The 26,233-nt window shown below is 39.0% G+C and overlaps 1 protein-coding gene across 13 annotated transcripts in view; it reads right to left on the bottom strand.

The window, feature by feature from the left end:
- The window catches only part of FoxP (forkhead box P), an 89,804-nt gene that overhangs the window by 4,005 nt on the left and 59,566 nt on the right, over positions 1–26,233 (bottom strand). For 8 of the 13 annotated variants that reach the window (XM_069060010.1, XM_069060016.1, XM_069060008.1 and 5 more), the window contains exons 3-12: positions 23,127–23,246; positions 3,398–3,601; positions 3,200–3,346; positions 2,896–3,148; positions 2,186–2,266; positions 1,956–2,133; positions 915–1,267; positions 783–827; positions 637–713; positions 475–576 (exon numbers count right to left, since the gene is read on the bottom strand). In XM_069060010.1, coding sequence (XP_068916111.1) covers positions 475–576; positions 637–713; positions 783–827; positions 915–1,267; positions 1,956–2,133; positions 2,186–2,266; positions 2,896–3,148; positions 3,200–3,346; positions 3,398–3,601; positions 23,127–23,246 — 1,560 coding nt within the window. Of the gene's footprint in view, positions 1–474; positions 577–636; positions 714–782; positions 828–914; positions 1,268–1,955; positions 2,134–2,185; positions 2,267–2,895; positions 3,149–3,199; positions 3,347–3,397; positions 3,602–7,816; positions 7,958–23,126; positions 23,247–26,233 lie in introns of those variants that run through there. The other 5 variants (XM_069060007.1, XM_069060009.1, XM_069060017.1 and 2 more) reach the window with 5 other exon arrangements.

Here is a 26,233-nt window from a genome sequence, read left to right as displayed (position 1 = left end):
AAAAATTAAAAACTTGTGACCGTCTTGGAGCGAGCGGAGCGGCGTTCGTTAGGAAAACAACAAGGTACTAGGTACTCTTGCATCGGTCGCTTCATTGTTAGACGCTCACGTTTTACAGCCGTTAATAAATGAATTGCCGAATTCGTACTAACGTAAAACTGAAATTCAAAAATAAACTCGTTAAAATAAAATGTAACTGGCAATTAAATTTTAATAACAAACATGCAAGCTATAAGCATCTTAAATCCTGAAATTGATCTGAACACACAAAAATACTTTACCAAAAAAATTACATACAGGTTCATTTTAGCTTAAGTCAACAAAAATCAAAGAATTAGTCAATTGTTAAGACAGCTAGTTTACGACGTTAAGTCTACTATAGATAAGTTTAAAGCCTGTCGGAGGGCGCTTCACTTGTTCACTGAATTCCTGAATATTATCTAGTACTGTGGGAGAAGTGCAAAAGTACAATACCTTCCAGGTCGCTGCGTTTCTTCGGAAGTAGCAGAAGGTGTTCTGGAACCAGTTGTATATTTCGTTGAGAGTCAACTGTTTGTCCGGAGATTCAATGATCGACTGAAAAACATGTTATAATTTGTGAGTGGTACTTGTGAGCGTCGTGGTGCGAGTGAGTACCTGACGAATTAAGGAAGCGTACGTGAAGGGCGGCCTCACGTCCGCGTTTTTGTAAAATTCCCTATTCCTCTGGATCTCTGCAAAGATCAAGAACGCATCACCGAGTGTCCGAGAAAAGTGCAAAGTTTTTAAAAAAATGAGAGTACCTTGTTGTACGTCAAGCCCTGCCCTTTCGAGCATGTAGGGTAGGCCTGGTGAGCAGCGTGTACAGAAACATTAACAACTTAGCAACGTAACAAATGGTACGGTGATATTAATGAGAGGTCGAGCAGATTTACCTCCGGCCAAAGAAAGCGCTGATTTATCACTGAGCCGCCTCCGTATGGGTCCGGCGACGTTGGCGGCGGGAGAATGGAGCACCGGGGATCGTACGGCCGACACCATGGGACCTATGGATACCGGGGGTTGAGGTAGAGATGCGCTCACGGGCATTTTCGGGGGTGTGACGACCGAACCGTCTTTATGGGGTTCCGGCGAACCTAACTGTTTAGACAAGTGGAGGTGATGCATCATCGCCTGTAAACGGTCTCGTTCTTTTTGCAGCTGAAGCTCCAATTGAGATACTACTTGCATTTGAACACGAGCTTGAGCAGTCGATCGGTCGTCTAACGTGTGTTCGGTATTTAAATGCCTGAAAGTCACAGAGACGGTTGACGGGGTTGGTTCTAGTTGTTGAACAATAATAATTAAACACGGCGTGCCGGCAAGCTAAACGCCAGAATGAGAAAAATGCCTGGCGGCAATTAGGAAATGGCAAACAAAGAAACTGTTCTTGGTCCCTCGCTCCTGCAGTGGACAGAATGAGGTGGGGACGAAATTTATTGTGTTTATTTTAGGTAAATTGCTTATTGATCGAGTTTATTGTTTGATTAAAAATTGCTGAGGCAAAATATCAAGTGGAGAAGTACGGGGAGTAATAATTAAAAAAGTGGAAAAGTCTGAGAGTCGGGTTAAGAATTGGTCGTAATTGTAATTTCAGAGTACCGAACGATCGAACTGTAGCCATAAAATCATTCCTGTCAAAATCAACATTAATTCTGGTTTATATTTAGCATTTTACGAGGTGATTAATATGTAAAAGAAAGGGGATAAAGTAAACCGTCAAATTACAATATTTTGTCGTCCCCGACAAAAGAACGGCGACCTGGAATAAATTAGAAGCGGCATCGCGGTTTAAAAACTCTAATTACGCCATGTTTAATTAATATGCAAGGCGTTTGATCGCAACGTTGCTGGATTTAAATGTTAATACCACGACATGACTTTATTACTTCCTCCGCGCGGCACGCGGAAATGACGTTTTTTGGGTTTCCACTTACTTGATGAATGCTTGCAGGTCTTCGCAGATAATCTCGCATCCCGGCCATTTGCAAACACCGTGCCCGTACAGATGATGAACGCGGTCAGGCGTCGTCGTCCTCTCCAGTTTCTCCTCTAGAGGCGCTTCCTCCCTGGCGGAGCGGCCAGGCGCAACCCCCAGCAGTCCTGGCGAACCCTCTGGTTACGACAATGAAACACCGTTCGACCGTCCCACCCCGATCCCACTTACCGTTCAGGTCGGACTTGGCGTTCGAGACGTGCTGCTCGTTCAGCTCCTTCCAGGGACTCATCACGTCCCTCGAGTTCAGACCTGGTGGAGAAACGAGAGTGTCAATGGTCGGCGGTGAGCGGTGCGCGGTCGGGGCGACGGCTTCACGTGCGTTTAAAACCGATTGGTCGTCGAACGGGTTCCAGCGTGGTCATGAAGGAGGATGTTGACGGGAGAAGGACGGGAAGGATGGGCAAGTGCCAATAGTTTTAACCGCACGTGAAATCCGCTGTAGGTTGCCTCTGGAAATTCATTTCGTCGGTCGGCGGTGACAAAAGAAACCTTCATCAATACTACTAGCAATTAATTATTTCAAGTGGCATTGCCCAATTTAAGGGTTCGATTACTAAACGAGGGTAAATGGACAGGCGGGATCGGGAAATACATACCTTGCTGGAACACGCCGACTGTCCAATCTTCCTTTTCCGACGATTCGCGATTTTCTCTCAAAAATTTTAACTTGCTATTTGCAAAATTATCAATATCAAGCATGCATTACTTTCAAAACTCTCAAACTAACTCTACTCTCCTCTTCGATTCACAAATCAACAAAAATTTTACTTTTTTGACTTTCAATTCAAAAATCTACTGAGTACTATTAAGTTTAATGACTTCACACGGCGAACGACGTACATCACGTCGACGACTTGCGGCGTTGTTCTAGTTCATACCTTGTCCTTGAGCTAGCATCAGAGGTTGCATACCCATGCCTTGATGCACCACGTATTGTCTTTGCATAAGTTGAAGTTGTTGTATGAGCTGTTGTTGTTGCAGAGCCAGTTGTTGCAACGATCCGGACGCTTTCTTCTTGTCCGCGCTTTGCAGGATATGTGTCTGTTGGATGAGATTCAGCTGGAGCTGTTCTTGCAGTTGTTGCATCGTCTGTTCGATCTGTTTCTTCCCTAATTCTGCTAGTTGATGTTGCTGTAAATACAGTTTAAAGGCTGTCAACTCGACCCGATCGCGACACGTTACCTGGTGCTGTTGTTGCTGCAAGAGCGAATGTTGTTTCATCAGCGTTTGTAATTGGGTGGGGTTTAGTACGTGTTGTTGGAGGAGTTGCTGCATGTGGTGGAGATTTGATGCTGAGGATGACATCATTTGGGGTCCAGGTGTTTGAGACTGAATCGAAAGAGACAAAATAGCGTCGATTTGAACAGTCGTGGGTGGTACCTGAGTGACTGGTGGTATTGCGGCACCGAGAGTTTTCTGCGCGTCGGTGGAAGGCGGAGGAGTGTGGTCCTGGACCCTGTGGTCGGAGCTGGGACTGGTGCTTCCATTACCTTTGGCGTCTCGTTCTTGATCCCAACCTCGCTCCAGTTCTAACTGTTGGTGTTGTTGTTGCTCCTTGAGGACCTTTTCCAGGGAGGCAGCCTGCTACGGTAAATCCGAGCGCGCATTATAAACCGAGATAATAAAAGTGGAAGGAAATTTAGTGTCTCGGAGAAAGGACATTCAAATTCATACAAAGATCAAGAGGAGCGAAAATGTGCATGTTTTGGTAGTAAAGTCTGAAAGCGGCTCGTGCATGTGATAAATGTGATTGATTTCCCGAGCGCGGGATGGCTACGAACAGCCGCATTAGGACCTCGGAAGCCATGTGTCTTGGAGCAATGGTCCGGTCATAATACCTGTACACCTTTCTTAAATATATGGTCTCCACTCGGTGAAATAATCTAGACGTAGCAGTCCCTGTACACGAAAGCTCCGGGGTCGGTTGTAATTTTGGCGGATGCGCCAGGTCCAATAAAACATTTATTGCCGACGGAGGCGACGCATTTCCGAAGATTCGCTTGTCATTTGCAAGACGGAGGTGGTTAATTTTTGCATTAGGACGAAACAGATCGGATGGGTATAAATAAAGGGCCATAATAAAGGAGCTGATGGAAGGTTGCCGTAACGAAATAAAAAGGAGGGAATAATTGAAGAGAATCTGCACAATAAAACGTGTAGGGCTGAACCGTATTGTTGTAATGGTAATTGAGAGATGTGCCCGTAAAAAATGAGCGTCACTGGCAATCGCCAAATATCTAAATCACTCCGAATTAAGACCTTATGGAAGGATATCGTTAACAAGGAGGGAAGGATCAGGGTCGGCAACATGCACAGTTAAACTATTCCGTCTTGCAGACTATTGTCTATGAACGCAGCCCGCCTGCTAATATAATAAGCGTCCCTCTTCGACTTGGATTACAAACAGAGGGTCTCCTGTTCTGTTTTCCCCGTATTAATGATTCAATATCAATTAGCGGTATACTGAATTATATAAACTCAATCTTGGGGCAAAAAGAAAAAACTCGACTTATGAAAATTCGATGCGTTGCCAGCAAATTTGTAACTCCCTTTAATATTTCAGACGAATATGGTTACGCATAAATGCACCGCCATTTGATATCGCAACCGGGGAACTCTCGCCCCAAGCTACGGCTTCGGACACCTCTCTAATACCCTTACCAGATGTTTTGACCATCATCTTCGACTCCCGCCCCCTAAATATTATTTTATTTTCCAAAAACACAACACGTTTCCCTAACAAAACAACACACTTCCACACATCCAATTTATTCTTCCAAACCACGCACGCACATTATTCCAAATCTATCAAAATTTCTAATCGCGCTTGTTCCAAAACAATTTTCAAAATTTCTTCCAACTTTCAACGTCACTTTCCCAATTTTACTAGTTCCGATCTCAAACTGTCCAACCATCTGTGACAAGTCGTCTAGATCCACAATTAATTAAGCAGATTGAAGGTATTGCCATTGCCATCTAGAAATCCAGGCCTTAAGCCAGACAGCGTGTGACGTCACGAGGAAGACCAAACGTCAAAATTTGTTTACATTTTCAGAAAGTATCAAATACGGTGTTTTAATCATTCTTATGGAAGATTGAAAATTGTGAGATAAGGAAAAGCTTGGTGGCAAGTGTATATAATAATTTCAGTTGATACCAGGGTATTTACTGTTCATCGAACGTCGCAAGACGTTGAAATCTGGGAATTATTTTTATACCCTATCAACATTTTCGTGATTACAAGTCGTTGTAAGGACAATTTAGTTGAAAAAATATTTGCTACACATATAATTACGTTGTAAGAAGCATTTGTTGTGATTTGGTGTTATTTAAATGATTCACAAGGTAAGAATTACGCAAAAACAATAAATACACGAACTTAACCTCACTTTTAAATGACAATTTTCGCGCATTTTATTCTACGAGGCAGTAACTGTAAAGCCTAAACACATCGTTCTACTAAAAAAAAGAGTGCTAACCAAAAATTTTACTGTTTTTATTAAATTCTGGAGGTTTAATGCGTTTTTCGATGAAGCCTTTACTGTGACGTCACGATCAAAAACAATTGCTGCCTTAAGGCTTTGTGTTCTAGATGGCAATGGTATTGCCCTAATCTACGAGTATCACGAACAATGAGGTCATCCCGGTCCTTCCGCATCTTGTGTGAAATTTTAAATCCGCTCCTTTTTCTTTTCGCTCTGTTACTTTTTTCGAAATTATATTTTTATGTCGACATTTTCCCGGTGATCTCCCTCATCGTACATTTTATTTTGTCGCAAAGTGTTTTGTTTAATTTGCAGTTGTTTAGACTAGAATTCGAGTGATTTTAATGCGCACTGTGTATTTAGATAATCGAATAAAACCGAGCAGGAGTGGCGGAGGTGCAGGGATGCTCCTTGAGAGGTGCCTTAATGAAATTTAAAAATGTAAATTTAGATTTGATACAAATTCGAGTTTGGGCCCGGAAAATATGCGTTTGTTCGGGGGACGGGTGCAAAGAATTTTTGTTTTGGATCGAGTTGAAACTCGAAGATTAATTAATTTGGCTAATTTTGTGCGAATAAATAAATAGTTTTGATCGATCGGTGTTGATCTCCGACCAAAGGGGATTATCGATTGGGCGAGCGCGAAGGAGAAAGGGGATGCTCGGAGGTCGGTGTGATAATTAATTAAAAAAGAGAAAAATATGACTTTGTGAATAGGTTAATTTGAATGTTTCGTTACATAAATTAGGGGAAAATTGCTTTCTCGGCACACCTAAAACCATTGGTATTCACTGCGAAACGTCGTGCAAAAACTCGGAAAAAACTCCTTACCCCTGATCACATATTTCATATGCAGAGGGCTGTTTTGCTTGCTAGAGCAATATTATTTCCATATTTTTCACATAATGCGCCTCTGTATATGGGTTTTATTTCATGTGACATCATGGTAATGCATTTTAACGTCTTATCATTCATTGCGGCATCTTCGCAACTCTTTAGAACGAGCTCCCGGTAAATATTTGTTAAGGGTCGACCGAAGTCGAATTTATAATATGAGTATGTCGATGATGTGCGTGTGTGTGTGTGTGTATGTGTGTGGTGAAGTTGTGGAAGAGAGCGGACTTATTAGCATCGTCCTATGCAGTCAAATAAAAAACCTCGAAAGAAACATAAAACATCGAGTAAGGGTGAAAGAACAATGAAATTAGAAGACAGGGAGGTAAAATAAAAAACTTCATCCGAATAATTCTCCGAAGAAAAATACAGTTGAGTAAATATCTGTATCTGTGATGAGCGAAGAGACGGGATATTTACACGGCGAGCCACCGTTAGCAATTTAAATATAAAAGACTGAAGCAAATCAGTTCACGCCATGTTGCCGACGCAATAATGAAACGGGTGGTAAGAAGACGGAAAGCGTAGTGGAAATGGAAAATACGGTTTCCGATCGGACAGACGGCATATTATCCAATAAAACATGCTTACCGCGTACATATCCGTTGACAAATGTACAATTTTAAAGGAGGCCAGGATACAGAACATAATTTACAGCAGTCCATTCTCAATAACGGCCATGACTGGTGAATTTCACACTTTACGAGACCGGCGGTGTACTTAACAGTGCCTCTAATTTATGAGCGTCCAGCAAAACTGTCGATGCACCATATGCCCGCCTGCCACCGACAGCCCTCATTTGTAACTCCTCAGTCCTCAGTCCTCAGTACTCAGTCCTCACTCCTCAACTAAACAAGGGCCGCTAAATATTAATAACTCCTATTACCTTACTCTTACTGGATCCGACCAATTTATTAATTGCGAGCAGTTAGCCCCGCTCGCGTCCACGTTTCACCCCATCAAGTCTAAATTTATCGCCCTCCACCCCGAACAATGCGTACGTAATCTCGATCGCAAACACGGACGTGGACGCTCCTCAAAAATGAGGCAGACATTCGAAGAAATCGGGACGATCCTGCAGGAGCGTGAAAAAGTTTTCCTGGTGCGTGCGGCGCGCCGGGAAACTGAATGAACGGGAAATTGGGGCGATGTTTACGTGTTGTGTTGTGTTGTGATGCTATGCCGTATACAACAGTGTACAAGCTTTCTGTGAGGGTTGGTCGTGGATTCAGTTGAGCGCCGGCTGTCGACCTGCAAGCGTCGACGCTCGTCCCGACGCCGACGGATCGCAACTCGACGGCGCCGCGCGACCCGAACGATCGAAAAAATATGGAAAATCTAGCAGCAGGGAGGAAATTGCAGGAAAAATGGCAGAAAAGTGGGTAAATGTCGTGATCGCGAGGTGGTCGGTTGTTGGTACCTGAGCAAACGAAGCCAGCATCCGAGTCTCACAGTACTTCATAGGTGCGAGTAAACACGGCACTCACAGCACAACACCTAAACACAACTAAACACATAAACGGTAACAGGGTCTATTAATTATTTCTTTTTCGCTAGAAAGAACAAGAGTTAGTTGTGTTGTTGCGCAAAAAGGGTCATTGAAGTCGCCGAGATGCCAGGACGATTCGTAGGCGGGCCGCGCGTCTCCGATGCGCCGCTGCAGTTTGTGTTGTTTGTATGTGTGTATATCTATAGCGGCGGCGACGGCGGCGGCGGCAGCAGCGGTGGCGGCAGCGGGCGGACACGCAGAGACGCTCCGCGCAACACCAACACCTCCAACACCCGTTCGTTGCCTCTGCCCCCCGACGACCAGCATCTTCGCCGGCCTCAACCCCCGGCACCGCCGCCCTGACCCGACGCCGAACTACTCGACTAATAACGGTGCGCGTCTCCGGATTGTTTAGTTTTAAAACAAAAACGATCGCCTAGTTTTTATTACGACAGCCAACCCCTCTGACGGATCGAGGGTCGAGGGAGGGCGCTGTGACAAATGCAAGATATGCCCTAAATACCCTCTCCGAATTAAACTCCTCTTGTAAATCTAAATAACTCGTCCGGGGAGTTTTTGGTTGCGTACTCCTCTCAAATCAACTGGATGAATAACGAAGTTTATGTCGGCTCGGATTGCGCAGGATATTGGTTATTGGAAATGTAGCAGGCCGGGCACCTGCCACTGAAGAATATTGTCAGAAGAACTTATAACACGCAAGGACGACGCCATCCCTTTTCAATTGTTATGCGATCGGCTTTAGACGCCGACGTGGGGACATACAAATATATTTTAAAACTATAAGCCGCAGTCATCGTCGAGGGGTGGGCCTCTCCAGCCCGTTTTTATTTTATTGAATATTGGTCGCGGAATCTTAACTCGTAACTCATCGGCGTTATTGAATGGCGCGGAAAGTTATTTTTTATACGTACGCCATATAACGAAGCTGACCTCCTGAATCTGAAACCGGAGTTTACTTCCGATACATCCGGTACCCATAATATAAGAGTCCGGCGAGGTAACATATGCAAGCCAGACGTAACTCATATCGAAGTAATATTCACGAGCCACCGACCCAACAAATAATCGACAGCGGTGTCAACCAAGAAATAAAAGCAATTTCGTTGATACAATCTTTTCATTTTTCTTTCCAATTCTGTCCGGGGGCCTTTCGATCAGATATGTATGGCGGAGTAGGTGTACAAAATCTTCCCTTAAATCTAGACCCTGGCCGACAGGTATTCCGCATGCTTTGCTTTACATCTTTTTCGTTTCGAAGGGAATTTAGAAATTTCTGAACGTCAACGCCGTTTCGGACGCGACGGTCGTCGCGCTCGACCGACACTATATTTTCCAGCAACATTTTCTGAAAAAGAAACCCAAATCTACAATTTTTCTTCACCGTAACTGACGACCCTGAGCAAATTTTTTTTCTTTTTATTTCTATTTCTAATTTTAGCAGATCATCCGATATCCGCACAAAATACTCCTGATTTTACAAATATGTAATATGATTTTTATCTTTTAAATTTATTTATATGTTTAGTATTTACAAATTTTTTTCAATAGCTCTATGAGTTTTGCTTCAGTTCTTTGCGTTCCGACGCAACTGAAAATATTCGAATGACTCATTTACTGTTTGTTACTGTTTTTTGTTCCAAAATTACTACGTGGATATTTAGTTAAATATGTTAGGGCAACAAAAGTAAAACTTCAAATTATTCTAATTAATTTTCTACATACTGTTTAATTAGTATAATATTTAGATAAGTAAAATCAAAATATTTAGTTTAAAGAATTCCCACAAAATTTCTCTAGTGTGAACCTCTCTATTCATATCGGTAACATTTTGTGATCTCCGATGTTCGTTGGACGACTAAGAAAATAAGCATATCTATTTTACTTTACCCCAATCATCAGATTTTTATCGTTAAAAAAATATGATTTACATATTAAAGTTTTTTGAAAGTTGTAATTTTTTCGAAGCCCAGGCAGAAATGTTTTATTGTTGCAATAGATTCAAAACACTTTCTATTGTAAGTACTTTATTAAATATAAAATTTCAATGTCCTACATATTTATTTATTTTATATTTCGTGCGATAGAGTTTTTTCTTCTTTGATGTGACAGAGTCTAGCGATTTTGAATTGTTCTCAATGAATAAATGTTTTAAATACACATTTCAATTGTTAGCAACCTAAAGAACATTTTCCAAATTGAAAATAGTAGGTAGATTACATCATTAAGAGTAGAAGTGAGTCTTTTTGTGCTAAGGCTAGGGATTGAGGACCGAGAGGAAATCGAGGTTGGCAACTGGGCGAAGCACCTTCTACTCTGCATGTATAGACTATTTTACTTTCAAGCGGATCACAAAAAAAATACAGGCATGAACTCATTTATTTTCTTTTGCTGCAGTTAAAGTAGTGACAATTTTCAAACTTAGAATTTTCAAATTTTAAGGCACTAATTCCTTGTTTCAATATTAAAGTCTACTAAAATGTAAAAAAGTTTACTTTTTAACGTTGAACAGCCATCTTGCTAATTTTGATTTTGACATCTGTCATCCGTGCACATGGGCGATTCATGTTATACCACAGTGGCACCGGTTAAATATTGGGTATTAATTTCGTTATTTAGCTTTTTTACCGGCTTTTTTTAATATAAATAATTTAATTAATAAGTATTTCGTGTAATTATTGATAAATAAATCATAAGAAATGCAGAAATACTTCAAATGACCGTACATTTGACTCGGTCGAGCCGCCTGTGGACATTTCAACTCCTAGGATTTGAAGTGTTTCAAGTCCGGTTACAAAAAAAGCCACTTCAACCGTGTCTATGGAGACAAGCAAAGGCGCGATTTTCGACCGCTTCAAGATAAAGGATATTTTGCACTAACTATATAAAAATAATGTTATATTTCCAAAGTTATACATAGTTTTTCTTTTAATAAAACACGATTGGCTTTAGCCATTCTTAAATGTATAATGTTTAAAACACTTCAATATGGAAGATTTCTTTTCTTGTTTAATGAAAAAAATACAAAATATTTTGTATGGTTCTTTTGTAAATATGAATTTTGAATACTTCAAGAAACGGGATTGTATTGTATAGTATTGTATTGTTTAATTTAGTAAGAAAAAAATAATATTTTAAATTTTCCGCAGCAATACCTAAGGTTTTCCATTAGCATAATATATTTGGGTTTAGATTCCTCTTTTTAAACGATGCCACGGAAAATTTTCTTGTGTGATAAACTGATGAAACACAAAATAATTTGATTTTAATAAATAGTTGAAAATTTCAATTGTTTACAACAAAAAGAAGAAAATCTTTTTCACTGAAAAGTTAAGCAATGTCGGGCGTGGTCCGTACATGGATGGGTGACCGCCGGAGTGAACCGCGTTCCGCTATAACTTTTTTATAACTTTTTGTGCATTTTTAGAGATACATTAAAAAGTATAACATTAATATAACTGAAGTTAAGCAATGGCGGTTGTGGTCAGTGTTTGAATAGGTGATCGCTAGGAAAACCGCGTTCCGTTGCAATTTCTACAATACTTCATAGCTTCATTACTTGATTTCAGCATTGTCTGTGATCTATAATGTATGAATAAACTTCGACGTGGATGTCGCGTAAAAAGCGGACGTGTAACATAAATCCTGCCTCGATGCCGTGCCCCCTTAAAATAATAATCTTTATTTCCAAAGAGTTGACACCCAAGTGACAGGAAAAACAAAAATTCAAAATGTAATTTCTATACTGTAAGCAATACGAGTATACTGATGATTGAATGAAAATAGCAACAGAAATTAATAAAATAATTTGACTTTTTCCAAGAGTTTTTCCTTTAAAACATATATGTATTTACATCCAATGATTTCTGATTTCCTTTTTAATTTATAAGGAAGATTTTTTTTGCTTGATGTGATTTACACAAGATATTATTGTGGGTCAACGAACAGAAATTTTTAATGTATGAATTGTTTGTGATAGTAAAGAAAAATACCATACGAATTATAGATTTCTTTTTGTTTTCCGCAATTTTCTGTTTCGTGTCAAGTATTGTTCATTTAGATTGTTTGCGACAGCCGAGAAAAATAATTCTGGAGATGTTGAGAAGATAAAATTATTTTATTAAAAAAATTTGAACTTGTTTGCAAACTTGAGAAAAATGTACTGTCAGCTTGTGCAATACAGAAATGTTCTAGACAAATAAACATTTATGAGAAGAACCAGGTGTTCTGATTAGAAAGATGTCGGTAACAAAAGGTTCCTCTCTACCTGGCTTCACGCACAACATTTTGAACCTGTAAACATAAATTCGAGGATGTCCGCGGTGCGCTTTTCCGCGATGACGGATTCGCATCATGATGTTTGACGAAGAGCAGAAGCGGCAGCGTCTGAAGACGGCACGATCCACGGAAGAGTCGTGAGTGTGGAAGTTAGAGAATAGAAAATAGAAAATTGGAGATGCAGGTTGGAAACGGGTTGTATTTTTTTTTGCAAATAATTGAGGCAGCAGGGACGGGTTATCCGTTCTTATCGATTCTAAATGTAGCGGTGATGGCATTTAAATTATTTTCCATTAAAGTGCGCTGACGTTTCTTTGCAACATCGGCATTTGGTGTGTGTTTTTTGCCGTCCTTAACCATTTAGCCGGAGTCGAATAAGTGGCACCCGCTGAGCCATTAGCCGAGAACGTTGTCCATTTGGCTCGGGCGGCGCAACGTCAGCAGTCTGTCCTATCTCCCTCCGCGGACACGGGCCGGCTGCGGTCGCCTCCGCCGCCGCCGCCGCCACCGCCCTTCATTACCATATCCCACTTCTGATGATCCCGTCGCTGAATCTTCAACTCGGCCTCATCAACACATCTTCCGACTTTTTATCGATCTCCGAAATGAGTGACGTTCCCCGCGCCAGAATCAAATTTTAATATTATTGGCGCGCGGTTTCGTGCTTACAACTGCATACGTAACTAGACGGGGCGAGGCATGTGAGGGTAAAGGTATATAAACAGTAGTTATGATAAATATGCACGACGAAGCGTGGTGCTCGGTGCGGCACCGGCATTATGGTGGAAGACAAATATTTGGCCTCGGTCGCGTTGGGAACCGCCATTGTCATAACATAAGACAATGCGAATGCTGTATCTCATTTTTCATCTGGCCGATCTTTATAATCTGTATTTGCATCAGCTTGTAGCGATCTAATAATAACTCTGGGGAGCGGGTGAGCGGGCGAAACGCCGTCCACATCGCTCCGAGATACAACGAGATTCTTCAATTAAAACTTATGTTTATTTAGTATTCGGGAAGCGGGCGCGAGCGAGCGCAATGAGAAATGTTTAACCGAAATAATAAGAGACAGTGACCGGAAGAGGCACCGCCATCGCACCAGATCACCATCGTCACTTCTTTCAAAGCTCCAGACGTCCATCACAGATCTAGACACGTCACACTCACAACCTACTCCAACCACGACAGACGTAAACCTCAACACACCTTCCTACAACCCCTTTCCAGATTCGCACACTTAAGACGTCTCTTCCTCAAAACATATCCCCTATTGCGACACAACCTCTAACTGATCAACTCCACAATCTAACAAGCGCAACTCCTCACTCTACAAATTAGCAGAACTTTCTACTAGACTCTTATCAATTCTACGAGTCACACTCCATTCACATCTACAAACTTTTCAAGTGGCCAACAAGCAAATATCACCATGTGTACAGTTGGGACGATGCATCTTCTTCTGCTGATGCTGATGGTCACGAGTTTACAACAGGCATATGTCAAGAGATGTTTTAATGTGTTTGAACTTATCTTGCAACACTAATTTTTGGGTAGTTACGATCAAAACGTGCCCGGTATAAATTTTCTTGGATGTTCATGCAATACCTAGACGGTTAACAGTGAAGTTTTTTAATGAACGAATTGATTGCCTTGGGGCTCGAGTATTGACGGACGAATAGAGATGAGATACAGGGTGACTGACGAAAAACCTTTGACTTACTTATTCTTTATCCGATTTGAATAAATGACACATCAAATGAAATAGTTCGAAAAACACTTCATTATTATCCTATTCGATATTTTTTTCGGCATCTATTTTTTGACAGACGATAGCCAACTTTTTTTTTTTCAAATTACACTCTATATATTTTTTTATTCGTTCTTATAAAGAATCTTCTTCTGAATAATCCTACATTAAAAGAAAAAACAAAAAATGAATTTTAAATGAAAAAAATTGAAAATCAAAAATCAAGTAATCAAATTTGTAAACAATACAAAATCTATTCTAGTTGCTCAAAATTTCCTCAATGCTGTTGCAGACACTATCGATACCTTCTAGAAATGCCCACCTTTGCATTCAGTAAAAAATTTCGGGGTTTTTCCTGACATACTCGCACTATCTTTTTTCTTAACTCTTTTTGGGTACCTGGTGGGGTCAAATAAACATTGTCTCGAAAGTTTCGAATGAATATAAAGAAATCCAATAGATTCAAATCTCCAAAAATGCCTCACCACAGGTTAACACTAAATCGTCTTTGGAAATTTTCTTCCACAGCAACATTATAATATTATTATTATCAAACTGTTTCGACAAATTAATACTCAGAGCTTACTTAGTCATTTGGAGCATTTAGAACAAACTTCTCTCTTGTTTATTTTGGTCACTTGATTTTAAAATTTTGTACATTTACTCTTTAATTTCTTGAGTTTTGTTTCATGAATGGGTATAGTTTTTGGCATTTTTATATTCAGAAGACAAATCTCTACAATACTCAATAAAAAAAAATGTACAGTGCTATTTGAAAAAAAGAAGCTGATGTTCATCTGTCAAAAACTGGACGCAATATATTTTTTTTATTTAGTTGGTAATGAAGTGTTTTCAAAATTATTTCATTTGATATGTCATTTATTCAAAACGAAAAAAAAATAAGCAAGATACAGCATCAAAGGTTTTTCGTCAGTCACCCTGTATATAAACTTCGTCCAGCGAGATTTTAAATTTTATTAAATTAATTAGAGCATAATTTCAGGGCAAAAATGTTACTGCTTGAAGGATATATTTCAAAGTTTACGTGCGTTAGGTAATAAAATTATTTTCATCTAGTTACCTTTGCATTACCCTTGTAAAAATACGAAATGCCGCTCTATAAAAAAAAAGAAGGCCTAACCTCAAAATATACAGGGTGATTCATATAGTATCATACAAACTTAAACCGGTGGTAGATTCCTACCCCTAGACATTCTTACAAAAATGTCAAGGTTCTAAGGTTACAATTGTTGAAGATAAAGCATGTTGAAAAGTGTACTACCACCTTTTAAAAACTGCAGATAAATGAAAATATTTTACGTTGAAACAAACTGCCAGGCATTGTTGTCAAAATGAAACTAAAGCGAACTTTATAATACCAATATTTTCTCTATAGCAACAATTGTTTGCTTGTATTATAACATTCATGACATTAATTTCTTATATATTGGACGTAAAGTGGAATAATTTAGCGAAGAATGGCATTTACTAATAGTGAAAAAACCGATATGGTAATTTTTGCCAATTTTTGGTGTATGACTCAAAATTTTATTGTCAAGAGCTGTTTAAGACCGGAATCTGCCACTGGCTAAAATATTTATGAAACTATATGAATCACCCTGTATATCCAAATTCCAAATGTGATTTATTGCGAAGGGATGATATGAAAGCAAAGTTCAGATTGAAATTAAAAAGGAGCTAACAAAAGCAAGTCACAGCTAGTGTTGAAAGTGACCACCAACGTTTGTTAATTCAATTTAGTAAATTGTAACAATTGTCAATTCGATTGATGACATTTATTGGCACTTCAAAAAAAAAGTAGAGCGGTGCAGGAATATTTACATGTGCAAAAATTCCAAAGCAAACTAGATGACAATCATTTTGTTCCACACTGTACTTTCTCTACATAGAATTTAGTGACTTTTATGTCAACCAATCTCTCGCTGGACAAACTATAGGATATTGTGACGAGTTTTGTTGCCATTTTACCGATACACCTTACCAATTTGTTTTTAAGACACTTTGCTAATTTTATGAAATACTCTAATTTTTTGGACAATTGTAAAGGAAAGGTGCTGAATTTGATTTTTCGTAGATACTTGTGGAAAAAATTTAGTACATACATAAATGGAATTACATAATAATTGTTTTACAGATTCATAGCGGCACTGTCATCAATTACAATGTTAATCTAGCATTTTGTATTGTTTAAATTAATATTTATATTATTTACAAAATTTATTGATCAGCAGCAAGTTGAGAATCGCTGCCCTAAGTTATTCCAGATAATGAATCTCCTATTAACAGTTTTCGTGACATTTTTGCCTCTTCGTTATTAATAATTTTTCGTATTTGTAGTTCCATTTTAATTTTTTAAACGTGTTAATGAAATCTTCATGCGTTAGATGTTGTGACGCTCAGAAATTCTTGCTACATTCAAGAAGATCTTGACCTTATGCTATGTTGCTTTAAGATTGATATTTCTTACAAATTCAGTTTATTGAAAATTTTATTTAACAATATTAGAAAAAGTAATTTCTAAATTTATCTCGTGGTCAAGGATCATCAAATCCTTAGAAATATGTTGCCTCTATGATGTAAATATTTATTCTGTTGCTTAATACCCATTACAAAATAAAGAGCGTAACTAGATTTAAAATGTCAGGTATGCAGAAGATGTTTGGCTGTTTTTTCATTTATGAAATTACGAAAGTAAAGACTGTCATTAATTAGGTACTGTAACTAAATAAATCACAATGTTAATGAAATATTGATGTTTGGTCTTTAAATGAAATATACTTAGATACTTGGTATTTACATTTTCTTGTTACTAAACATTTCTAACTTTCTCTTTTAATTCAATTTTTTTCAATTTTTACCTAGGCAAAAGATATCCATGTAAATGAGATTGTAAACTGCTGGTATTTTTTGTTACCGTAATCAGTTGGTACATCATCTTACTAATTTCTCATTAAAAGTTTTTGCTATTTTAAAATCTTCATCTCCAATCAAAGAGTGCTCAGCTAGACTTTTTTTGATATTCCAACATTCTACAGTGATGTAATGATAGACAGAATATTGGAAAGAGTTGGCATATTCTCGCCAGGTAGATGTTAGGAGTCTATCGTTAAAAGGTCTTAACTTTCTTCACGGTTTATCTTCAAAATTGTTCTTTTCATGGTGAAGTTCTTAACGATCAAAACGACTGGTTCGGGGATCGTGATGATCAAAAGTTGTGTGTACATCTTAATTGACCGCGCTTGGAGCAAATCTTTGATTCTTTCTGGTACGGGAAGGCATAGAAGACAGTTGCTTTGGCATGGTGGTGATACATGTTATGAATTTGTCAACAAGGGGTGTGGATGAGAGAGTTGACACCATCAAATCTGTGGTAGTTGCAAAGAAAAAAGTAGTTAGAAGATGGACACGATGACCGAGTTGATTGTTTCGGGAGGAGCAGATGGGGGTGCGGATGAGTCTTGTGGATATTGCGGAGTTGTGTTGGCATATTGCTGATACATGGGATGCACGCAGAGCAAAAGATCGTGTCGAGGCGATAGAAAGATTAGAGGTTAGAGATAGAGAGTCAGCAGCTTAGGATCGAATCGGAGCGGTAAAGCGGTGGTGAGGCGGTCAGTGAACGGCCGTTAGTGCTGATTGCCGTTCTTCGTCACCCGTCACTGCCTAAGATTACCTCCGTCTTACCATAACACGGCTTTTAGCTGTGAAAAAAGATAAAGAAAAAGTACGCCAATAAAACAAGAGGGCTAGCTGCTAACGCCGACACCACACCGTGCAAAAACTTGAGAGATTTTCATCTGATTAATACTCGCCGGGAAACGTCAATAAGCACCGATCATCAATTTCTATCGACAAGATTCCCGCACCTGACTTTTCTATTAAATCTTGTCGGGGCGAAATTTGAAACACCGACGACTCTACTCTAAACACGAGCGAGAAGGGGTTGATTTTTTTGCAATCGGACCGCGATAAAAGAATTAAGCTTTTGTTTAGTCGAGGCGAATTAAAATGGCCGCTTTCTCCACCGTGGTTTATTTCTATAACAAAAAGACAATAAGAGCGTCGACTGACAGCAGTATTTGTTTTACAGATGGATCTCGAAACCCAAACACAAACAAGCCGGGTGGAGCTGCGCGGTTAGGGAAATGTGGCTAATCCGTTTGCGAGAAATAAACGCTACGCTCACTCATTAATGTCCCTCTTCGACGTACCTCGATGGAAAGCGAATTTTTCCGACATTTTCACATTTGGCCGTTCCTCGAGAGGGAGCAGAGCGTCCTTGTTAAATCCGTGTTAGCGTTACGTGTTTTTCCTTATCGGCGAAAATCTCTTGTCATTCGCGTTCGATGATGGCTTTTCCTGGTGCAGTCGATACGCGTCGATCATATATTTTCTAAGCATTAAGAACTGACACACTTGGTTCGGTCATGCAGAAAACTTTGCAGCTGCTTTAGAGGGGTGGATGGGGACGGCATTTGCAATATCAGTTTTATCCTTGTCGCGACGAAACGATACGTGGAGGACGAACGTGGTGGGTGTCAGGATTGAAACGTAGCCGCCACAATTAAAGTGTGGCCAACTTTTTAGCCAAGTTTTTTATTGATTAGGGACTGTGTGGAGGAGGAGAAGTGGGCCCGGAGTGTACTCTAGCAAAAGAGTGCACGAGACTGTAAAAGCAATTAAATAGGGTATTGTTTACCGAAAGTGTGGCAGATTCGATATGCGACGCTTCCTCGGCAGCGGGGGCAGCAGGAGCAGGAGCGTGCAAAACAGGAGCGGGCCCGGCAACCTTAAGGAGAGAGAGACTATTTGCCGGAACGGATGTATAAATATTCCCGGAATCGGGAGTTTAACTCGTGCATCCATTTATCTAGATAACGGAAATCCAGTGCACGCATTAATAGTCCCGGTATCTGGAACAGCATTACATCTCACTTAGACAGCGAGCCGTTACACTATCTCGAGCTTTTAAGCTCGCGATCTGCGATTGGATTGTCGTTAAAGAAAGCGAAATAGGCCGTAATGCCTCCCTGTTGTGTATAAGCGATGTATTGATGGTCGACCGTACCTCGTCGAGGTGTTTACACCGGCCGCAGAGAGCCGGTCCGGGGAGTGGCTTGCTATTTCAAGCAGAATAAACACATGGCTGTTTTCTTTGTTCCGGCAAACTAAACAACCATCCTGGAATCCAAACAGGCCGGCCAGTCCCAAATTCAATTTAGTCTTTGCATGCGGCTATATCGCAAAACGTCAACATCGCATCTATTGAGCCAACTTACGGAAAGCCACCTCAAAGCTGGAAACTCAGTCTGGACCGACGCGCTTCTTCTTCCTTCCCCAACAACAACTCCACCGCACCATTGCTTTTGCCACCACAACAAAACTAAACGATACACATTTTTATCCCCAAATCGCATCTACGACCTGTCCAGGTTTAAGACGATCTAAGAATCTAAGACAACATTGAAATCTTCCAACAACTCCAAAAAGTGACCGTTTCAGGAATGCTACAAGCTACAAGATGACCAAATGTTCATGTACATCTACGGCCATTCAAGAAATAAGAGTTTACGTTAAACTAATCTTGGGTTGTTGGTTCTAAAAAAATGTATGCCTAACAATATTAGAACACCTTTTGTAAATTTGTCTGATCGTCAAGGGTTACTTAATCCAAGTATGTTCCATCAAAAGGTCGGATGGGATCTATAACATGTGATGTAAATTGCTCTAGGATCTTACCCCTATTACGTAATTGTTACAAAATGAACGACGTAATTGGAGCTGTATAAAATATAAATTAGTCTGAAAAGTACTAATTTTATAGAATTATCAATAACCAATCGCAAACTCTTACGAAATACTCGTGACCTTCATTTTACAAACGTGTGCTTTTGTGAAATACCGCTAGATAGGTATGGGGACAACTTGCGAAAAATTTAATAAACGTCTTTTGATTGTTTATAATTTTAAATGTTGCCCATTTTAGTGTGGTCAAGAAGCAACCATCGCCGGAATTTACATCCGACTATCTTTCTTTTACGAAAAATAAATAAATCCACCGATAGAAGATTAGCAGGATCAAAATTCAAGATTTTAAAAACTAACGTAAATGTAGGAATTTACATTTGCACATCTTGACTTTGCTTTATTTAAAAATTGTAAGAGATTTCAAGTCATGTGATGGGTGATAATCGATTTATCTAATAGAATGTTAAAGGTATCAAATTGTAAAAGATATTTTCTACATAGTTGTCGGGTTTTTAGAAAGATTCATATTTGACAACATTGGAAACTTTTTAAATCCCTAGTTTTTTCCCTCCGAAAAGTTTGGTGGTCTATTTACAATGTGTTCTACTAGTAGCAAATATCGGGCGTTCATTTAAATTTCCGGTCAAAGTTGGCGTTGAAGAGTCGATTGTGAACACACCACTCGTGTAAAAACGTAAGATATAAACAGCTGACTTTGACCGGAAATTTAAATGAACATCCGATAGATCTCTGCAGTTACATTTTTGAAGGAATGTTATCTCATATTTATGACTTGCAAAAACATGTTTGCTTGCAGCAGTTGTAGAAATTACCAAACTTGACAAGAATATCGGTACAGTTCTTTTATCGTTCCAAAATGCATATTTTATTCAGCGTGGTTGTTCAATCTGTTTCAAAATACCGAGATATAAAAAAAAACAAAAATTTCAGTTGGCAATTCGTTAAAATTTCAATTATCGGATGTCAGTCTTAAAAGTTAGGTTAGTGATTTTGAGAACGTTGAAATCTTGATTTTCATAAAGGTGTGCATTTTGTGTGACCTGTCGGTTATGAGGAGCTCCAATCGTATTTGCGAACTAGAGTAAATGTTCGAAATGTCTGCCTTCAGCTTCCAAACATGATGCTACTTCCTTCGCTTCATGTTTTCAAAAATGACCTTCGCAAAGTCGGGACACCAATTAAATTGCAGTTATCAGTAATTACTTGCATTAATTCGGGAATTGTGCCAGGCCTGTTTTTGAACGGGTTGTTTTTCAGGTATGGAAAAACAAAATAATCGCGGCAAGTTGACAGTTACTATTGTAATTAATGACATCTGATGACATTTGAATTAAATTGTTACGTGCTGCCAACTGAAGTGTATTAATCATGGCCATCTCGATTTTTTTTTATTTTCGATCGCACGGTATGTCGGTAGAGCGTACACCTAACCATCGCCGGAATTTACATCCAGTTAGTTTTTTACACCTAGTAATTCCACGTAGAACCTAGGCGAAAGTAGGTATATACTTTATTGCAGAAATAGGAATACGCTAAGCTTATCGTCTTGACTTTGCTGTATTTAAAACTTGTAAGACATTTCAGTCCTGTCATCGATGACTGATCGATTTAATAGAATTTTATGTATTAGAGAGATATTGAGAATGAAAAGGCAAGACATTACATCTGACATTTTCCTACAAATCAAATAAAGATTCATACTTGACATATTAAGAAGTTTTGGGAAAATCACCCGATAATCAAAAGTCGTTTAGTCCTCACGAGAAACTTTTTCTAAAACTCAGATTCACTCGATTACAAAATAAAAGACTGATCGGAAAAAATCTAATAAACGCACTACACCTGTTTTTGTTATTTTCTTTTTTATCGATTGGTACAGAACAATATTTGTAGAAATGTTGAGTAGCTCAATATGGTTGCAAGATTATTTCAAATTACGAGTGTTTCCATCGCAGAGGATCCCAAGAGTTCGTCACTGCTTTATCCATTTCTATATTTTTGTTTCGAAGTGAAGAGTTTCTTTGTAATATATGGAAAAGTGTAATTCTTGACAATTTAGACTAGGAGAAATTGTATTGGTGACTATTCGAATGATTAATCTCTCGCTGATACATCGGATTAAGAAAATTCTGAGTGTAAATCTTCAATTAAGCAGGTGTAGATTGATTTGAAATAATCGGGACACGTCTTTTTCAATTCCGATGAGTGACCACGTCGGTGTAGTAGTTCGGGGGCGATGTCTTTCTCATACATTGAAATGACTTTCTTTAAATTGAATAGAGAATATAGGAAAAGAAAACAGAAAGGGTCAAAAATGCAACGTGTTCAAAATTATTTGCTTACTTTCCATTCAAAGTGGATTACGAAGGATAAAAGCTGGGGAGAAAAGTTTGAAGGGAATTTATTGACGACACGTTTCATTTATAAAATGTATCGCGTAATTACGGGATTTGTCGAATTCTCAGTATGATTTTTAAGAGAACGTTGGAAACTTAGTCGATGAAAAGGGAGAAAGAGGGTGAGGTCAGTGGCCATATCGATGCTCACTTCACACATGCTTTAATGCACTCACTTTCCCTGTGCGATCGATAGCATATTGCATTCTAACGTGGCAATTTACACCACGTGCTGTATCGTGGTTCTTTATGAATTTTTTGGTACAGTTTTTGAACCATCAGACACTGTCAGACTGGCCGAAGAAATAACGTGAAAGTTTCTGTTTTCAATTTAAACCGGTAGAGCGACAGAGGAAGTTCACCGAATTCACATTAAATTATATTTAAAACCGCTTTTTAATTTCGACATTAAGAAGTTGAGGTGCGAAGTGAACAGAAGGCACCTGGCATTTGTTAAAATCTTTAATTAAAGTACGAGCCGAAAACAAAGAATGCAAAATTAGCTTCATTTCTAATTATACCGCGCAAATATCTTAATTTCGAACAGGGAAAAACTTTATCGAACACATCTATCAAGTCGAAAGCTCTCGTTTAATTTATAGTGGAACGAAAGCGCCAACAGAGTACACTCAGCAATCATACACCGCATCTAAACACGGACTATCCTGATTCATATTGGAGACATCTGGTCCAAACTCTTTCAATTAAGATGAAAAATCCGAGTGCATTAGTAAGGGCGAGGCTGAAAGAAGGGGGCAGCCCACAGGTCTTGATTAGAAAGGACAGCTCTCTGTCTCCGACCTCTGATTTTGCGCTTCCAAACGCGATACCGATTTTTAATTCGCAAATTTTATGCCCCTCGTTACTCAACTAACCCCCAAATCGCTAAATACACAACAACCCAATCGTTGTTACGACCTGCACATTTACACCACATCAAATTACCAACACCGTCTTTACGAACCGTCGAACGATACCAATCAATCAATCAATCAATCACGATTATTACCTGTTCTGCGTCTTCAGTGTGTACGCTATCGTTGGGGGTTGTCGCCGCCGATGGTCTTTGCGATGTGGAAAGGTTGATCGCACCATCCCCATCTACGTCTTGGTCCATCGTGCCATCATCCTGCAACAACATTTTACACCATCATTTTTTACTCTGTCGTTGATAACCTTTCGAGAAACGAGGGGGCCCACATTTGAGCCTTGAGGCACACCAGACTTCACGTACAGTTCTTTCCCGACCAATATTACTCAAATAAGAAAATTGATGTGAACTGAACATTTGTTCCAGGTGAAGTTTCTACTTAAAAAGTCAATTCCTATAACATAGATGGAAATGATATCATAAATAAGTATGCGAGACTATCACCGCTTTGTCTTTCGAAGTATCTAGATAAATTACGAGCTCCACTCTGTGAAAAGAATACTACATCATTTCATAGTATCGAATTTAAATTTCTTCAAGGAAAAATTTATTGTACTGACAATGAGTACCTATTTTTGTAAAATGATGCCACAACAGCAGGATAATACTTTGCAGGAATAAATTCTTTAAGAGAACAAAAGTAGCAGAGATAAGTGAGTTTTGCAGAATTTGAGGTGTCATTTGTTTATCGCTAATTACTTGGAAAAGTAGTGGACCCGAATTGGAGCCTTGAGGCCCACCAGTCATTAAGAAAACACATGCCTGCGGTTAGAATACGTTTCGATAGAATGGGCGAGGTTGGAATTTTTTTGTGATGGAATCGGATGAAGAATAGTTATTTGTGTATCAAGGCCGAAAAGTGCATCTTTTTCGTCCGAGTCTGGGATTTCTAGTCGAGGCGGAGCCGAGACTTGAAAACAGGCGAGGTACGAGGTGCACATTACATTTTTAGGTGACCACACGAACTACAAAGCAAAACACAACATCACTGGAAAAATTACAAATTTATTTTGTATCTACTTTTTCCAATAAATACATTTATTAATATGTACATGTTATCAATGAACTTGAACATGAATCAACGTCCGGTGGCGTATTAGACATTTATTCATCACTTTCGCTGTTGTATTACACATTTCTTCATCACGCTGTTGCTATCGATTATATGAATGTTCATTTTCTTATTATGCACAAAATAAGCACCAGAACGACACAACACTTTTCGGATAAATAAAATACTTTGGTTAAATTTATTGTCAAATTTTCATTTGTTTTCAGTCGGTTTACTCGGTTTTGTCTGTTTCGTTGTTAACTTACAAGGTCCGAAAAGTGCGTCCGAAAAAGAGTTACTTTACGTCCCCTTGGGAGTACGTAAAATTTTCTTTTTCATTAAGGGTGCCTAAAAAAATGTTTATGGAAAGATTTGTTCGAAGGTGAAGGTACAGTTACATAAATACTCGATCTATAGTTTTGAATGGGTGAGGGGTTGCTTGGGGGTGATGTATATGTATATCTGATTATATTTTTCCGTCGTAGCGGATATAATTTTATAGGGCGTTATGGCAACACGCACGAATTGTAAAATCCCGCTGGGCAAGACACCTAGCTTGATTTTATCGGTCTCAGGACACTCGTCCATTTAGGATAAAAGTCCTCGACGCCATTTACAATCCTCAGCCTAACTCTTAGTTTTTACGACTATTAGTCGAGTTATCGCGTACCTCTACCCCTTATCGCTATTTGTATCATCTGTGTGAATTTTTCCGCAGCAAGAATGAAACAAATTGGATGCATTTACTTATTCCATATATAGTTATTTGAAGGAAGGAGATAAGGTGCCGACGTACAACTGGCCCCTCGTGGTCATTTATTCCGTTTAAGGGATAATCTGGATAATAGGTTCGAGTTATCTTCTACGCGCTACTGGTTTATACGAGGCTGCTGTATTATATTGCAGTCGTTCTGCAAAAGACACGGGTTATATTGATAAACCGTTTGAATGTTACTCCTCCGTGAAAGCTGGAAGAGCCAATTACTTACGTAGATGTGGTCAGGAGTCGTGGCATTTTTAATTTCGTAGTGGTGCATTCGTCGTAGGCGAAGAAATTTTTTGCGAATTGAGAGACGGAATGGAGTGGAGGTGCAATCACGTTATCAAGATACAAACAGCTCGTGCAGTAAAGCACCCTCATTTCTCAAAACATCCACAATAGTGGCTCAAGTTGATTATCGGAACTTTTCTCCATTCACATGGCGACTCTTGACGTCCAATAAAGTAGATGACCTATTGAGTGGCCGCCTAAGCTCTTATTTACAATTTCAAATGGAACGAATGGAGTGGTCAGCGATAGGGTGTGAGGAAGGGGAGCTACCAAATGCTCTAAACGACCATGCCGTCACATTTTCGCATATTAGTTCGACGTCCTTGTACATTTATTTTGTTCTAACTGTGCACGATCTAAATCATTTGTTTTGTCAAGCTGTCTAATAACATCATGAAGTTATGGTATTGATTAGGCAAGGGTAAGAAATAAGGAGTCTGTAGCCTACAGCAAGGAAATCTCTGGCATGGCCTACTCCATTTGTTTGTCATGAATAATATATACCCCGTCTGTTATCCTTCTCTCTCTAATATCACGGTTTTGCACTTCTGCAAAAATTAGATCACTAAATTGCAACAACACCCATCAAATTTTTTTTATAAAAATCCGACACTCAATAAAACTGTTATGATGTGATAATCCGACTCACAAGCAAAAAGCGAGTTTTTCGCTCAGTTTCAAATAATTGAAATCCTGCACCTACATTTATCATCATGTTGTAATCCAGAAAGAAATAAAAAAATTAAAAGTACGCAGTGTTTACTTTGATTCTACCTTTCCTGTCGTTATCCCGAAATTCTTTGTTTGGTGAAGCTGAAGATGTAAATTTTCAGGATATTTTAGTTTTTTGTGATGAAAACCGGACATGGTAAATAAATATGTGAAATTATGGAAGATATGGGAGTAACGGTGGTAGCAGTATAAATACCTGAAGCTCTCAAAGACTAAACAAAGCGAGAAGTGAATTTAATTAAAACGAGAATGTGATACTACATATTTAAACAACTAAATCGAACATTTTTATATTAAATGAAATTTACTTACTTGCATGCGTATAAACTGTATAAATTTCAATTATGCAAA

This window comes from Tenebrio molitor, chromosome X (genome assembly GCF_963966145.1).
Source record: "Tenebrio molitor chromosome X, icTenMoli1.1, whole genome shotgun sequence".
Taxonomy (NCBI): domain Eukaryota; kingdom Metazoa; phylum Arthropoda; class Insecta; order Coleoptera; family Tenebrionidae; genus Tenebrio; species Tenebrio molitor.
This window is presented reverse-complemented; position numbering and strand designations above follow the sequence as displayed.